Source organism: Drosophila subpulchrella, chromosome 2L (assembly GCF_014743375.2).
Source record: "Drosophila subpulchrella strain 33 F10 #4 breed RU33 chromosome 2L, RU_Dsub_v1.1 Primary Assembly, whole genome shotgun sequence".
Classification (NCBI taxonomy): domain Eukaryota; kingdom Metazoa; phylum Arthropoda; class Insecta; order Diptera; family Drosophilidae; genus Drosophila; species Drosophila subpulchrella.
In genome coordinates, this window is record NC_050610.1 from 13,089,967 (window position 1) to 13,107,023 (window position 17,057).

Below are 17,057 nucleotides of genomic sequence, written 5' to 3' on the forward strand. Positions count from 1 at the left end.
ACAGGATATATCCTTTGTATATGTACAAAATGTTAATAATAAAATAAATATTTAACTAACAAGCTTATAATTTTATAGTGATTGCCAGAATTTTTAATTTTAAATACTTATTTTACAAGAACCGTACGATAGCTGTAGCACAATACCGTTTTAAAGACTAGTATTATAACAATTTCTTATCAGTAGACCCGGCCAAGTTCCCTTGCATTATTCAAATGCCTCTCTTTTCCTCGACTTTTCCCCCGCTGAAACAGCTGATTTTCCTGCAGGAATTTACTCCGAAAATCTGCCTTTGATTTCCCCAGGCGAACTACGAAAGGCCCGAACCGCACCGAAGTGCGGAATTCACCACCCCAGCGAACATTGCTGTGGACTGTTCTCGGTGGCTGGTTTTAAGGACCCCCATATCACGCTTAACACTGAACGCCGTTCAGTTGAGTTTTGGTTACTGCCGCCAACGGTTATCGAACTGAAAGTGAGCGCGTGTCGAGCTTTTTGTGGCGTTGTTGGTTGGGCCAACTTCGTGGGCAACTGGCGATTGGCAGCAAACATAAACAAACGAAGTGCGATATTCCTCGGAAATCAGCTAATTGATATCAGGAACGATATGCGACGGCCAGACTTTGGCCAAATTTGGCCTGGCCAAAAGGAAGCGGAAGCATTCAGGCCGCAAAATACATTGTAAACTCCAAGGGGAAAAATGTAACGAATTGTGTGCGAATAGAAGTCGAGTTAAAAATCAAGCAACACAAATATATATATATATATATATATATATATATCTATATATCCCTGTGGGAGTCGGCTCCCCCGTGTGTGTGCCGGTGTTTTTGTGTGTGTGTCTGGGGCTGGGCAAATAAATGCTCTTGCTACGCTTTTTTAGCCAGTTTATCTTAAGGCGAAATACTGTAAAAAATTGTAAAATGGATTTACGTTTCGTATTCATCGTTTTCCTGCTCAAGTGGACCCATGCACAAGGTAAGCTCGACAAAAAGAAATGCAAAACTAAAAAATACAACTCAAACTGGGTAAAAAAAAACACATCCTGGTCATGGATTTCCTGCTTTTCTGGGTGTTTGCCTGGCATTCTCTGTTTGTGCAGCTGCCACAACCTCTGATTCTGAGTGGGTGAGCAAAAAGGGCTGGAGACGGGGTGCAATTCAAGTGCAATTCAGACGGCCTGCAATTGCAAATATTCCATAGAAAATTGCTCAACAGAGAGCAAGTGCAAGCTCGTGAATGTATGACATTTGTATGGCTGTGCGATCCCGTAATGAGTTGCATTTAACTCATCCAACTCACTTGGCCGAGATGTTTTGGAAGCCCGGCATATTTATGATGATTGCCGACAGGTGTTGAATGGGTATAAGGCTCAATGCGAAGGCATCCCTGGGATGTCAGGCCTGAATGCATATGAATGCCGGTTTATTGATACGAACGGCTGTCTGAGAATCTGCATTCTAGAGCCGGTCCTGTCCTAGATAGATAAATACTTGGGATTTGTAGATTTATGTCTGTGCCTTGAATCTTACGAGTGAAGATATACGTGTTGAGAATCATTCCCCATTAAATACAAATATTTACGGGTGCTTTATGGTTGAGCCAAGACAATAAATGGCCAAGAATTTAACTAATTTAACTCAGATATTTTTATATTTAAACATAATGTTATGAGTACTTCCTTATTACGTAAGTGATTTACTATTAATATTAATTTAACAAAACTATGGTTTAAGGAAGTGAATACTAATATCTGAGTTACTAACAGTAAGACAAAGTTAAACTGTGTACAGCTTAACTTTATTGAATATTCTGAATACTTGTTCTGGGCTTAAGAAAAAATAGTCCATAAGATTGATAGAAATATATTTTAAAGTAGATAATATTTATAGTAGAAGTACAGTGTAAAATAATTAAGATATACCACAATACGTACAGATTATCTTCATTAAATATTCCGAATTAATTTCCCTGCTCATCCCACCTAGTCGTAACTAAACTTTACTTGCCAGATTAGCATATTTCCTGATTTGCATTTATTGGCCCAAACTCCTAGATAACTTTGAGGCATTTCCCGAATCATTTCATCCGCCCGAAACATACTTATGCCTTAATGCATTGATTACTTCCTCCCCGAAAACTTTTGCCAACTATAATTCATAACTCTTGCTTATCTCACCATTAAGTTGTAGCCATCAAATGGGGATTCGTATGTGGAAAACTTTTATGCCAGACGCAAAACAATTTCCGCTGCTTTCAGCCAAACAAATTAGTGGAAAATGTTTTGGCAAGAAACGAGAAACAAGCCGGGGAATCGGGGAATCCCCTCAGGCTGGCTAACTAAGCGAAATGAGTATGAATTCGAGTCGTGGGTCTGAATACAAGTGAGTACTCAGTGCCCATCACTCAAGCGGCCTGCTTTTGTTGCATAAAATATGCGCATTTAATAAGGGGGCTTGCCACACTGGCCCGCCCCCGAAAAAGTACCGAATGAATATGTAAATGTTGGCCCACAAAAAAAAAAAAATTTTCGACCCTGGCCACAAATGATACAAAAGATATTTCATATTTTCCGTAGGTGGGTTGGCATACACGAATGTGTGCGAATACATTTCCATTTTGCTGCTGTTCAATTTGCGTTCTTTACGCTCGGCTCTCCTTTTTTGGTTAAGGGCATTTTTATTATGTAGTTCATGCATGTAAACGAATTCAATTGAATAATATCCTGTCATTTTGTTGTTACATCCTCTCCGGGCTACCCATTATCCCCCCCCCCCACTCACCACCGCGAAATTCCTTTCCCGGGAACTCGTAACCCCCTCGTTTGGCATGTCAAAATTTTTATCAGCGCACAAAATCCGCCAATGCAGGATGAAGGATATGGAGAAGTGAATAAATAAATCCCGGCAACACGCGCGTATCTCCATCCTGCTCCTGCGGATCCTCTTTCCCGCTCTCTCTCCTCTTCCACCGAAAAGTATGCAATAAATTTGAAGCAAAAAATATATTGGCATTTTAGTGGGTTGGCTGCCTTTCGACGTGTGTGCGCGGTGTATCCAATAAAAGAAAATTAAATACTTTTGGCAAAAGATTTTTCTTTGGGTAAATTATATCGTACCTCTGTTATCCTCACGCTTTCCAGATTATAAAGAATAAAATAATGGTTTTCGATTTGTTTACAAGCCTTTTTTAATACAAAAACGTAAAACATATTATTTGCAATGCTTTCAAAGGAATTATAATGATGCTGATACCTTAAATATATACATATATACATATATACATATATAAATATATATAAAATACATATGATCAACATTTAATGATTTTTTTGTGATTTGTTATTTCTTCAACAATTTTTATTATACCTATGGTCTCAAGTTTTAATCAGTAAATTGCATTTAATATTCTTTTCACGCCTATTTTGCCATATCTGTAACCTCCTTTAGCCCAATTTGTTAGCCATTTTCGCATAACGGCACCCAGTTATTTGCCATACTTTTCGTTTCCCAACTTTTATGCAACTTTGCTTAATTTATAAATTATTCATTTTGTGGACTACGTTACCAGGCAATTATCATTTTCCTGGGAAAATTGTTTGGGCGCTTGTTTTGGTCTTTCGCTCATTTCTGGACGGCCCCCAAAGAAAGTAGGCTACGCAAAATTAATTTCTTCTGTATGTTTTTTTTTGCCTCTGTGCTGCTCGGCATGTGCGTGTGCTTATTTATTTGGCTGGGATTCAAGAAAGGACTCAGGACTTTCGGTTGTCTTATATTTTTGGCCCTCCTGCCTGGCGGCCACCAAAAGCAAAGGGCATAAATTTATTTGGCAAAAACACAGCAGCAGCCAAACGGGAAAGAAGTAGGAAAAAAGTTTTGCAGACCGGAATATTAATGAGTATTTAACCTAAATTGTTGCTGCCTTTGATAAGTGCCATGGAATATTCCCCCAGCTCCATGGCAGCCGAATCTATTTTTGCCCTTTGCCCTGCGGCATCAATGGCAGACAGGAAAACTTGCCATATCTCTACGGAATGTGTGGTGGGCCTTCTGCCCTCGTTGCTCAGGCATTAAATTACTTTAAAAGAAAGGGGGAGAAAAAGGGTTAAATTATTTTAGATGCCAGAGCGAACCCAAACGTTTGCCTTTAAGACTTTCTCCAAAAGGACCTGCCCGAATTTTGCTCTTTTCCCACTTCGTTGTCGGTGCCCTGAGAATAGGTATTATTTGACCAGACTCGAGTTAATTGAAAGGGCGAAGGTATTTATTCCTAAAGGGAAAAGGACCCGGCCGGCAAGTAATAAAGTAATATGGAATTAATTTGGAGTCTATTAAATATAGAAATATTTTAGAAATTGACAGCCAGCTGGAAGAGAGGAAATATTTACTTGGGAGTTTATCACAAACACAGTGGTAATTGACTAGGGAAAATTAAGAAAATATTTTATATATATATATAAAAGATAGCAGGATGTAATATAGGGTTATTAGAAAATAGTTTCATAAATTAAAGCGCAAAACCTTGGCTTAGTTTTAAGCCCATTAACAAGTCGTATATTTATTTTAGTCAATTCCTACTGATGTTGCACACACAATTTCCATGCAAAGCAATTACCAGTTTCCAGTTGTATTCACAACGTTGACCCTGGCATATTGTAATTTATCTTAGCCTTAGGCCAAAGGACAATTCAGGCAGATAGTCCTATTGCAAACACACAAACATGTACACACGAGGGAAAATTTTAATTAATTTCTGCATCAATTGAACGGCTGTCATAATACAAATAAAAGAGATGCGCACAAAAGCACACAGAGATACTTGTTTGTTTGTTTGTTGGGCCAAACGCACTAAGCAAACAATGGCCACAAAAGGACATGCAGGACATGCCATTCAAAGCGAGCCCCAATCATAATCGCCCCATATTTTGATTAAGTTAATTAAGCGATTTCTCGATGTCGATGTTTTTGTGACGCAGCCATGCTAATCCTGTTCCCCGCTGAGCTGCCAAGTGTTTGCCCTGCGAAAACATAATTCATTTCATTATTATCCAAAGTGGGCCAACAACAATGGAACAGCGGGTAGCAAGAAGTGCAACAACACAGCAAGGCCAATAAAAATAACAACACCACGGAGCGGGGCAATTGAGCCTAATGAATTGCCATAGTAAACGTGGCTTGAAGCAGCTGCCAAGGCGCTCGGAGGCCATCAAAACTTTAAAGTGCAGCAGTTCGCCATTAAAAATGGAGGATGCGAAAAAATTAACACTGGCAAAAATACGGAAACAAAAACATCAACAAAAGGCAGGAGGATTTCCAAAATGAGGCGAAACTTTTATGCTCTCGATGGGAATGAGAAAGTTTGGAAAAGCAGGTTGGGAAAATGGTTATTATGCGAAAGCCACGAAAAGAATACTATCACTTGTATAGTTTATAAAGCTGTAGCGCAAATATAAAGTTTAATGTTGTGGAGTACAAGAAATTAAAATTATTAAAGAACTTAGAAAGAACAGATGAGCTAACTATACTATTAGCATTATACAAATTTGCTTGGATAGATTTTTGTTTGAAAACTTATGACACTTGCATTTTAAAATTTCTGCTTAGAATGTCTTTGTTTATGTTGAGCATTTAGATCATAAAAATAATTGGGGTTTCAAAAGAAGTTCCTAACCTTCTAAAATCACTTTTAAGGGTGTCTAAAAGTATGCAATAAAAATAATTGATATTATATAATTGCATACTTTTAGACATATTTATAAAAGATTTCAAAGATTTAAAAAAATAAGTTAGAATTGCGTTATATTTTTATTATAAGTTGTAATATAAATAGTTTTATTTAAAACAAATATACAATAACTATATTTAGTAAATCGCCCTTCTTTCCTTCGGAAGCCATGACATCCCCACTGTACCCTTTTAAAAGCAGAGTGCCCGAATATGATGACATAAACAAGTGTTGAGCATATTTTTTACGACAACTTTGATATTCTCCAGCCCCTTTTCCAACCAATCTGCCAGTTTGCGGCGCCGTCAAGTAATCATAAAGCACTGCGAAGGCGGCGGAAAAAATGGGACTGAAAAAAATAAGAATGCCATGCGGTCAGTGATGATGTCTGGGCTCCAGTACCACCATCCACCTCCTTGTTCGCATTTCTCGCGCATTTTTCAAATACTTACCCTTTAACCCGGGAAAGCGGGAATAAAAAAGGGTCTCTGGACCCGCGGACCAAGTGTCATTGACATTTTAATGTGCTAATGAAGATGACGACCCCAAAAAGCGGAGGAAAAAGCTTAAGTTCATAATATAATCAAATTGTTATAAAAATAGTCGGCGGTGGCCAGCATGACAGGCTCCGTCGCCTTACTGTCCCAGCTTTATATATTGTAATTTACCCCACTGCTTCATTATCGTCATTGCACTGCTGGTTGCTTTTTAGTTGATTTTTATTTTTTGTTTATACTTTTATACAGCTGCTCAAGGACCGGCGGTGTTTATGGGTTGTTGCAATTTTATTTATTTATTTTCTGGCTTTTTTTCTTGGTCGCATTGTAGGTCCTTCGGTGCGCTGGCAGTCAATTATGTCAAAGTTGTCAATTCATGAACGAAAATTGCAGGGCGTTAGTGTAAGCTGCTTTTGTGAAAGGTTGTCTTTTTACTTTTTCCTCTTTTTTTTACCAGAGTGCAGAAAATGTTAAATGTAGGTTATAATTTTAAGTGCAGCAAATGGAAGGGCAGAAAGGAAAAAAGATTGAGTGGCTCGAACGGAGAGTGCAGCTGACAAACTCAAATTGAAGGGGGCGTAAAAAGTTTTTCCTTTAGTACATTTGGATTGGCTAAATAAACGGAGTGGTAGTAATCAAGACTGAAGTTTTTAATTGAAGAACTCCATTTCCGCAAAAGTTGATGACTAATTAAATGCTTAAAGAAGTTTAAATATGAAGTGAACATAAAATTTTAGAAAAATAACTTTGGTGGTGGTCTTAAATTCATATATTTTCTGGAGAAAAATATTGTCACCTACATTTTCACAGCTTATTCAGTCCCAGCTGGCACTTTCATCTTTTTAAATATTCTCCTCGTTTTTATACCCCAAAGGCAATTCGGAGCTCCATTAAACTTTAAGTTAAAAACTCTTATCAACCATAATCCTTAAGCGGCTTCATCTCTGGGGCACTTAAATTTTAAATGCCATTTGTTAACCCTTTTTGCCGCCTTTTTATGACTTATAATTTTTGCCAACTCATTGCCTTCGACTTGCCCCAAGGAAAATCGCAGCCACACTTTTCGACTTCACCATTTGTTGCGCCAGAAATATCCAAGAAGTCTGCATAATTTATCACTGTCAAAGCTGGGCCGATGATGAACGCTCGAAAATTGCCAGGACAGCAGATTGTTGCCAGGCCCATTTCATTGTCCTTTCTCGGCGAATCGATAAACTGACTTGTTGCCCAACACACAAGAAAATGTGCGGGGGAGGCCATAAAATTTGAGCTTTTTAACAAGCAAATCGAATGAAAGGCCGACGACAGGGATATTGTTGATATGAGCCCACAGAAAAAATAAGCAAAGAAATGAAAAGAAATGGAATGAAAAGAAAAGGACATGCCCGCTGACCCGAGTCCAAGCTGCTTATCAATGGCCCAAGCTAAGCATTCCATTCCATTCCCCTCTTTTGTTGACTTACCTTTTGTATGGCCGGTCAGGACATTTTATATTTATTAAAAAAGATGGCAGAACTTTCGCCTCGTTTCTGGGTTTTTTTTCGGTTAATAGGCATCCGGTCATAAAAACATGAATTGTGGCTCTTAGCAGCAAATCCAATTGGGCATAAATCGGCTTTGTCGCCGGCACATGAGATGGATCCTTCTTCGCAGATAGGTCTTGGTCCTTACCTCACCAGTGTCCTTTTAGGTTCTCAGGTCCTGCCTCGTTTTATGGCTTTGCTCGGCTCTCCATTGTAGGCTTTATTTTATGTGCATTTAAGCACAATGCGCTTATTGACTTAATGACAAATGTAGTTAGGCAACACAATGACTGACAATGCACTGCGAGAAGTTTGACTGTTATACATTTTGATAAATTACATTTTCATTTCGATCACAGTTGATAAAGGACTAATCACTCTTTACACATTTACAATAAGACGAAGAAGTGCCCATTACATCACAGAAATAACTTGCGTTTTCAAAACAATTGAAAAGGGTGTCTAAAAGTATGCCTTAAAAATAGTAAGTAGACTTTCGGAATGAATCAAAATATTTGTTGCATACTTTTAGACAGTTTTTAAGAGATTTATTTAAAATATATTATATGAATGATAATTTATAATTATTTAAAGGTCTTTTGTTATCTTATGAGATACAATATAAGATATTAATGTTTGTATTACAAATTCGGACAGTGTTATAGAACATTCCCAGTTCCTTTCCCCGATTCCCCTCGTCCGTTTCCCGCTGCCGTTAACGCTTCTCCTGCTGTTTGTGAGCTTGAAAGTGCTTGAGTTTCCTATTATAAGAGACTTAACTGAAATTGCATTGTGGCCTGCATCCTGCACTTGTCACCGCCAGTACCCCGAGCTATTTTCTTCTTCATTCCCTGCTGCTTTTCTCAAGGATGTTGACAAATTTACAAACGCGAAAGTGAATTTTCTTTCAATTTTGTTGCAACGACAGGAGCCAGGAGCTGCTTATTCCGATCGCCCTTCTCTTTCTCACTGCCTGGTGGCATCTCTTTCACTCGAAGCCCCCGAACCCTGAAACCCCCCGATTTTCCCCTTATCTGCTGCTTTTCCTGGCAGGCAGGATGCGCGCCTAAGTAGTTTTTGTATAATTGCACTCGTCATTGTCGCCGTCGACATCCTTGTTGGGTATCCTTTTGGCCCTGTCTCTTTCGCACCCATCTCAATCCCTCTCTTTCACTCCGTCGTAAAAGGTTACCCCTCGGCAGTGACAACAACAGCAATTAAGGAATGTTAACAAGCGCACTTTTCAACTTTGGCTCGCGGCTCTCTGTTGCACTTCAAAGGTGTGCCGCTGTCTGTCTGTGTGTATTTTTCCGTCGGCTTGTATATGTATGTGTATGCCACGCCCATCCGCCCCCTTTTTGCGGCTTTGTCTGAAGAAAATCTTATATGCTCTTCCTATTTTCACCGCTGATTGGTTGGAAATCCATGTAAATTTGATGCCCTATACTAAATTTCAGCTTGCAGTATTTAGTTTTTAGATAAAATAAAAAATGTGGTTATTTAGGGGTGCCACACAAATCACTAGAGTTTGGAAATCACTTTAAAAAGAAATTTTAATTGTCTAGAAACTATACTTTTGCCCAGAAGTACAATTAAATCACATTTTTTCACATTTTTTTTTTAGACACCCACAAATATTTCTGAGTTTAAGTGATTTTAAATTATTTTAAAATTACAGTACATAATGTTTTAATACAAAAATTGCTACCCCAGCCCGAGATTCAATTTACTAAAGAAGCAAATGACATATGCTGATCCACAAACGTATCAAATATGGACAGAAAAGTTCAAGAACCCCCATAAAACCGAATAGATAACCCACTTCAAGGCACTCAACCTTATCTCCTGAATTATTTATAAGGACATACACCGTAACCCAGTTGCATTCTCAATCAGACAATGATTGACACATCGCCCACGAGCACTTAGGCAAGCCTGCCAATTAAAAATCAATTTCAACAGGTCATCCACTGCCATCAGCCGTATGCCTTAATTTAACAAATCTGAAAATAATTGAAAGTTTGCAGCATAAATCCCAAAAAACAATCAGTCTTCTAAAGCAAAACTAAAGCATAGTTTTAAAAATTCCCTTGTTGACAATTAAGTTAAGCAGAAAACACAACAAGGACCCCGAGAAAGCCGAAAAACACAAAACCAGTCGCAGACATAACAGAGGCAAAACAAAAGCTAACTGAAATGCGTCAAAGGCACGCAACCCTGAAAACCGAAAAAGGATAAGGGGGTGGGCAAAAGGAGCATGGGTGGGTGACAGATATATCCACCCACCCATGAGAAAGGAGGAAAACTGGTTTCGGTTTCGGTTTCTGCTGGTTAGCAACCCTAATTTACTTTTAATAACTTCATAGGCAGAGCTCAAAAAAGGGGAAAAGGGGTTTTGGGGGGAGCATTAAAAGTGTCCTTTTTCACATGGCCGGCGACGAGGACGAATGTGGCGGCGTTAATTTCGATTTTGCTTAACGAGGGTTAAATGCCTGCCCCACGCCAATGCCGACAGTTTAACGCAACTTGTCAGAGCTTGTCAGCAGCAACGAGACAGCCAACTGGGCGTATGAGCGATATCGATAACGATAATTACACATGCAGACATGCTCCTCCACCTATTTTTTTCATTTCTCCCACCTCTGCAAACGCATTCAGGTGAAAAATTCAATTTGCAACGTGCAGATAGGCCCTCCAGGCCGAACATGTCTAAGTGTGCGATTGGGTTTCGCTTGGGCTGGTATTTTCTCTGTATTTTTTTCTTTTTTTTGGTGGGTAGGAAACTTTATGGGAAAGCCATTCGGCATTTGGATGGTTCGTGGCTTGGGGCGCATCAAGTGTGGGGCTGCATGACTGAGTGACTTTGCTGTCAGAACATAGATTTGTGATGCAAGAAATGCCGAAAAAAAGGAGTCACGGAAAACACAACCAAGAAGTAGACAGATGACAAGCTCAAGTGTGTCGCAAACAAGTACGACATCGTGTCACGTTCAGGGGACAGCTGAAGGCTATTTGTGGAAAATATAAATATATATTTTTAGAACTGCCAAAAGGGAGACTTATATTTCGGCATTTATGTTAATTTCTTATCTAATTTTCACTGAAACTATAATTTTAACGTTTGGTCCATCGAACCGGATATCGCACATTAATAATTGTAAATTTATCGGCCTTGCGGTTAATCGATTTATGAGCTTTCAACTGCCATCTCTAATTGTTTTAACAGCTGCAGACAGGCAAAGCGAAGACGAGCGAGAAATCGAAAAGACACAGCCGAGAATCGAATGGGGAACCCGACTTTGAGTGACTGAAGCGGAACTGTGAACGCCAGATTCTGTGATTTGATGCCATGTTCTGGCGTGGTGGTGGCTGCGATGACGCCTTTGCCGGTCTCAGATTCAGATTCGGTTTCAGCTCCATCTGCAGCTACCAGCTCCTTTCCATTTCCATTCCCATCTTCGTCGACCAGCCCAATGCCATTGCCATTTCCACATTGCCTGCTTTTGACAGTCGTTTTGCAAACATGTCGAAGCCATTAAGACAATCATGCGTTCTCTCGTCTCATGGTCCCCAAATCCCCATTCTACCCCATCGAGGGTTTTTTTGCGGAATGCTCCTTCTGCTCACACTTCCCATTCCGATTTCTGTAGATTTTACCCTCCTCTACTATATTCCTCGTTTTTTTATGTGCCGGATTGTTTTGTGATGCATGTTTTGTTTTTGAAAAATGGCTGTCGCGTCACTTCTATTGTGTTTTTGAGTGTTTGTCCTTCATTCTCCTCATCTGCCTCTCGCTTTTCGTCTGTTTGTCACAAAGATTTATGCGTTGCAATTTACACAGGAACAAAAAAACGTAGAAAAAATATAGGAGTGCGGCAAAAATGTTTGCCCAACGCTTAGATTGAGTGGAAGTCCTTTTTGTGGGCACTGTGTAGGTGTCGAAATGGATTCCAGTACTAAAGAAGGACTCCTCCCTCCCACTTTTTTTTAGCTGTCTCTGTCAAGGGCCTTTCAAGTCTAGTGGGAGTGTTTTTACGGAATCATTATTTACTGGCTAGTATATATTCATCGGGGTGTTAAATTACGAGAGTGGTTAGGAAATTCATTCAGTTGTTTTTATCCTGATAAATTGATTTCTTAAAAAAGGGGAAAAAGCAAGAGCGACTTAACCACTTTTACAGAGTAACCATAAAAACGTAATACCATTTCCTATATTTTTTAATTTACTTTAATAACGCTTTTAAGCTCGAAAGTTATGTTGTCATGAATTTTAATCAACAATTTTGCAGCCCACCGAAACCAATTCAAAATAATATGCCGTCGGGTAGAGGAACTTAATGACTTATGAGTGGCATAAAACGGTCCCGAAACTAAATTACCCCATACTGCTAAGGGGCCCATGGAAACACCCCGAAACAGACACCTCCCAAAATGTGAAAAACCTCTCTGAAAAACCGAACCGAAAAATAAAACGCATTGCAGCATAAAAAGTTTCAGAGACCATAAAAAGCCGGGGACAAACTAATGAAAGGAGCACAATATGACGGGAATGGGGATGGAACTTTCCCCAATCGTTATCACAAGGAAAAACATGGATAACGGGGGACAGGACTATAACGACAGATTGAACCCTTCGCTTTTAATGCAATTAAGTTTAATTGAAAATTTTCACTCCGAAATTATGAGGCGAACGTGTTTGGAGGATGCCAAAAGGGAGCAAAGGGGGCTTCGGCAATCAGGCAGATAGAAATTAACATGAACACACTGTTATGGTGGAGAGCCATATCCTGGGTGCTTGGCACGTAGTCGTCCTTTCGTTTTCGTCCTGACTGAAAGCAATCAAGCGTTCAAATCACTAGCCCCAAAAAGCCCAAGTTTTCTTTGATGCTGAGTGATGGAAAAGGGGGCGTGGTTGCCGGGCAGGACTTTATTACAAAACAAACAACGAAGCAGCAAAGTGAGAGACAGGAATACCCCAAACCGAAACCCCCCTTCCCCCCCTCGGCATTTAACTTATCTTTTATCCTGATTGCTGTTGACGATGACAGGGATAATGATGATGATGGCGCCTGCTCCTGGTGTCCTGTCCGTCCACCGATTCCAGTTTCACCTGTTCCCCCGGATGGGATTTGTGTTTGAACAAGCGAATGGCGCTTGATTTTAATTAGCATTTGACACAGCAGCTTGACAGCTGGCAGATCCTTGACTCCTGGCTTCTTTTTCCAGCTCCTGCTTAATGAGCCATCACCCGACTGGAATTGCAAATGTCCCCGTGTGCAAATAAAAATATCCTTGTGGCTCCTTTGGAGCAAACAAGAATGTAGCAAACTCCCCTCGTTACATTTTACGCTCGACAAAGTTTCCGAACACGAAAAAAGTAGTTACTGTCAGTACAAATTAAACTTAAGCTTGGGTAAAGTTGGCTGAATTCACTTTAGGTAGCTGGGAATAATTGAAGATTTTTGGGACTATCTTTAATACGAGGCTTGAGGTTTAAAGATATTTTCTATCCTTCCAGAAAATAATCATTAAATATTTTAAATCGTATAAAATAAAACCTTGAGTTTTTCCATTTCACAAATCTCCCAACTGCATTTCCAGCTTCAACTGAAGCTCGACAGTAAAGCCTGCACACTTTTACCAGGCAGATGGATCTAACTGGGAATTGTAACTGGGATAACTGACACTTTCATCCATCCACCCACAAACACACATGGACAGAGAAATGGAAGCCCTTCCAAGGATTTGTCACCGGATGTGCTGCGCCGGAAAATTCAATGTGAAAACTTTGCATTTGCCGTGTGCGATGTACGAAAGTGTTTTCTGTGGGCGGATTGGGATGAGGATGAGGATGAGTGTGTTTTTGCAGGTGGCATAGTGTCAGGTATGGCTGGCTGGAGACTAAGCTGCCGTTAAGGCTCCAACTGGAGCCAAAACCCGAGCCAAGTGCAGTTGCATCAACCCGAATTCATACATATGTATGCCAGAGATATTGGACACATGCTTTTTCCAACAGGGGAAAACGGGGAAAGAGGGCCTACCAAAAAATGTGGAGCAATAGTTGGCAATGATTCTCTGTAGACAAACTAACCCACATGTGGGAGCAGCAATAGATATGCACATGGCTATAAAGGAGGGACACAGAGAAAAAAGAAGAGATCTTAGATGGGAATTCTTAAGTGGCATTTTAGTTTTGCATGCCACATTTTTGGGAAACTGGGCAGTCAATGTATTGTAATAGCTTAAGGAATAGGAAGCTTGTCTCCTTTACATATTTTAATTAAATTAAAGAATTTAATATTTAACAATATACATACCGGCAAGATACAGAGAAAAATAAGATATGTTATATATACATTTTAAAACAACATCGTTTATATGCAACAATAGTGCACTAGCTTAGGGAGTAGAGTTTTCGACTCTATCAAATATTCTATCTTAGTTTAAAAATTCAATTAAGATTTTCTCCCAGTGCACTTGTATATGCCAAAAGTATTTGCACAATTTTTGAGAGTCCCCTAGCTCTTCCCCCCTTTTTGGCATTGTAATGCATTTACCAAGGGGGCACCAAACTTTCTGCTCAGCTCTCAATGCAAATGTGTGAGCTCTCCCGTGCGCCCTGAATTATTTATACTCCCTATGCACTCTACATATATGCACAAGTCGAAGTTGTCTAAGCATAAATAAAGTTGAATACAACAAAAAAAAATGTAGAAAAAATTCAAGTTTTCCTGGGCTGTCGAATGCATCATGACTCTTGAACAATTCACTGGCCAAATTCAGTTCGAGGGGGTGTTACGAACAATTAGAAGAAGTGTCACTTCACCACACCCCCACGAAATGGGGGAAAAAATACTAAAAAAACAATAGAAAACAAAGTTAAAAGAAGTGAGTCATGGCCAAACATCCAAACACCCCTGTCTGGATGAGTAAAATGGTACAATTTATGGTTTGTTTCGGGTTGTTTCTGCCGTTGTTATAGCACTGGGTGTGCGTCGTTATGAATCATAACTAAACAAGAACAACCAAAGAACTTCTCGACAACATCCCCGGAAACAATTTGCGGCACACGAACACGAGGCGTTTACAAAAGTTTAATTTTACTCACTTTTTGTGGACGGTGGTTTTTTTTTGGTTGCTGGCAAAGGGAAATGTTCAGAAAAACTTGGACACTTTTTTTGGGGTTTTTCATTGGAAATTTACATGTGAAATTTATGGTGGATTGATGTATATTCAGAGTTAAAATGGAGTCCGTATTTTGGGGGTATTTACTTGCTTTAATTGAGTTCAATTTAAATTAATTAAATTTAATTAGTATTTTATTTAATTTTTCAAATCTGTATAGAGATAAAATATATAATAATGTAACTTCTAAAGTCTTTTAAAATCATTTTTTATACTTGAATTTTTATTATTCGATACGTTTTAAAGCATATAACTATACATAACTATATTGCTCTTCTGATAAAAGTATTCTCTTTCTTCGTTGGCGTGATACACGAAACTAAGGATGATCGATATTAATTAAACAAAATAAAATAAACATATTAAATACATAAATATACTTATTAAAAATACATATTAAATATATAAAAATATAAATTAATTTTTAAAACATTTTTTGTACTTGAAATTGTTATTCTTCGAGAAGTTTTCAAGCTTGCGACCAAATCTTCGACTTAATTATAATGCTCTTTTGATAAAAATCTTCTTTCGTTGGCGTGACACACGAAATTAAGGATGAACATTAAATATACATATTAAATATACACATTCTCCGTCCAATTTGGAGAGCTCCTCCATCACTAAATGCCCCACTGACACCCATCCATTATTTTTGCCTTAGCTCCCTAGAAGACACATTTTCCGTAGCAGCTGTTGCTGCGTCTGCTGCTTTTCACGTAAATTATAGCAAAAATTTAATTATTGCATTGGCCGTCCTACTTTGCTTGGCCTGCAAGGACGAAGGACGAAGGACGAGGGCTGTGGAAAGCCCAAGTCCAACTAACATAGTTCCTTAGCCGGAGGCGGCAACAAAAGCGATTACAACAAAAGTTGTATGTCGAAAAGTACGCTACTAAAACAATTAGCAAGTCTCAGAGAGGGGCTATAATTAAAACAACAATGGGGATAAAGGAGTCGGGGGACGGGGAACCTTATATGGGGCTGCCTTTGATTGATGATGCAAAAGCAGCTAAAGCTAGGGCTGGCCCCTTGAAGTATGCAACACATAAGCAACTTGCAAAGGCGTTGAAGGGACCCGCACTTTTTGGGGTAGAAAAGGGGGTGGGAAAAAGGGTGGGTGGTGCAGGTCCTGAGAGCCTTTCTTTTGTTTTTGACCCGCCAGCGACGGCAACCAACTATGCAGTGCCACAAACAACAAGCAAGGGGAAAAGTTCAGGGGGCAAATAGAAGTTGCAATACTCTAGGTTTTTCGTACAACTAGTAAGGAACTAGAACTTTAAAAAAGAAATCATTATTATATTAAATCTTTTAATAACAGAAACCCAAATGAAATCATTAGAATTCATTTAAAAAATTTCTTGTGTATCATAATATTACTGTGATAATTTCAAGATTACCTTTAAAATTACACATTAAAGTTATCTTTTTCAGGGCTGTAACATACAATCCAGGTACACAACTTGGGGATAACAATATATATCCCATTACAAGCCATACCTATTAATAATATTTTTTGCAAATATTATATTGATATTTTTTTCCCATAATTTGGCCTTACTTAAATCTGTCAATATATGGCTTTTAACTCGTCTATACCCACTTTAGTTAGAGATGCCCAAGAGGTAGCCAAGCAAATGTGTGTTATTATATACCCGAGAAGCCCCCCTTTTCTACAATATTCCTCTGTCTGCCAAAAGGAAAAGAAAATGTTTAAGGAAATTGCAGCAAATATTTTGCTTGTTAAGTGAAACCCAGTTTGGCGAAACGTTTTCCCCAGCAATTTCTTCAGGCATTTCGACAACGTCTTCGTCTTGGTCTTGGAGTCGAAGTCCTTGGTCCTTGGAGGAGCCACCGAACTGGATTTTAGTTGCTTACGCCAGAGAACCATCGCCCTTTCCACACAGGCAGCACTATTTGATGCATTTTGCATAAGCGCTGGGCAAATGCCTTTGCTGCTTTTATGCAAATTTCTTGCATTTTCCATGTCGTTACATTCTTCGTCGTGTTTTAGTTTTAGTTCCGCCCGTAAATGCATATATGCATATATGGTACACGAATGTTTGTATATACGTGTGAGCAACTTTCCTTTCCTTGGCATGCAATTAAAACTAAATTAGTAGGCCTCTGG

General features: G+C 39.1%; 1 protein-coding gene across 4 annotated transcripts in view; it reads left to right on the forward strand.

Moving 5' to 3' along the window:
• Positions 1 to 445: 445 nt before the first annotated feature.
• LOC119547725 (roundabout homolog 2) overlaps positions 446 to 17,057 on the forward strand; it is a 48,791-nt gene continuing 32,179 nt past the window's right edge. For all 4 annotated transcript variants that reach the window (XM_037854706.1, XM_037854705.1, XM_037854704.1 and 1 more), the window contains exon 1: positions 446 to 978. In XM_037854706.1, the coding sequence (XP_037710634.1) occupies positions 861 to 978 (118 nt within the window). In that variant the 5' untranslated portion in view covers positions 446 to 860. The remainder of the gene's footprint in view (positions 979 to 17,057) is intronic.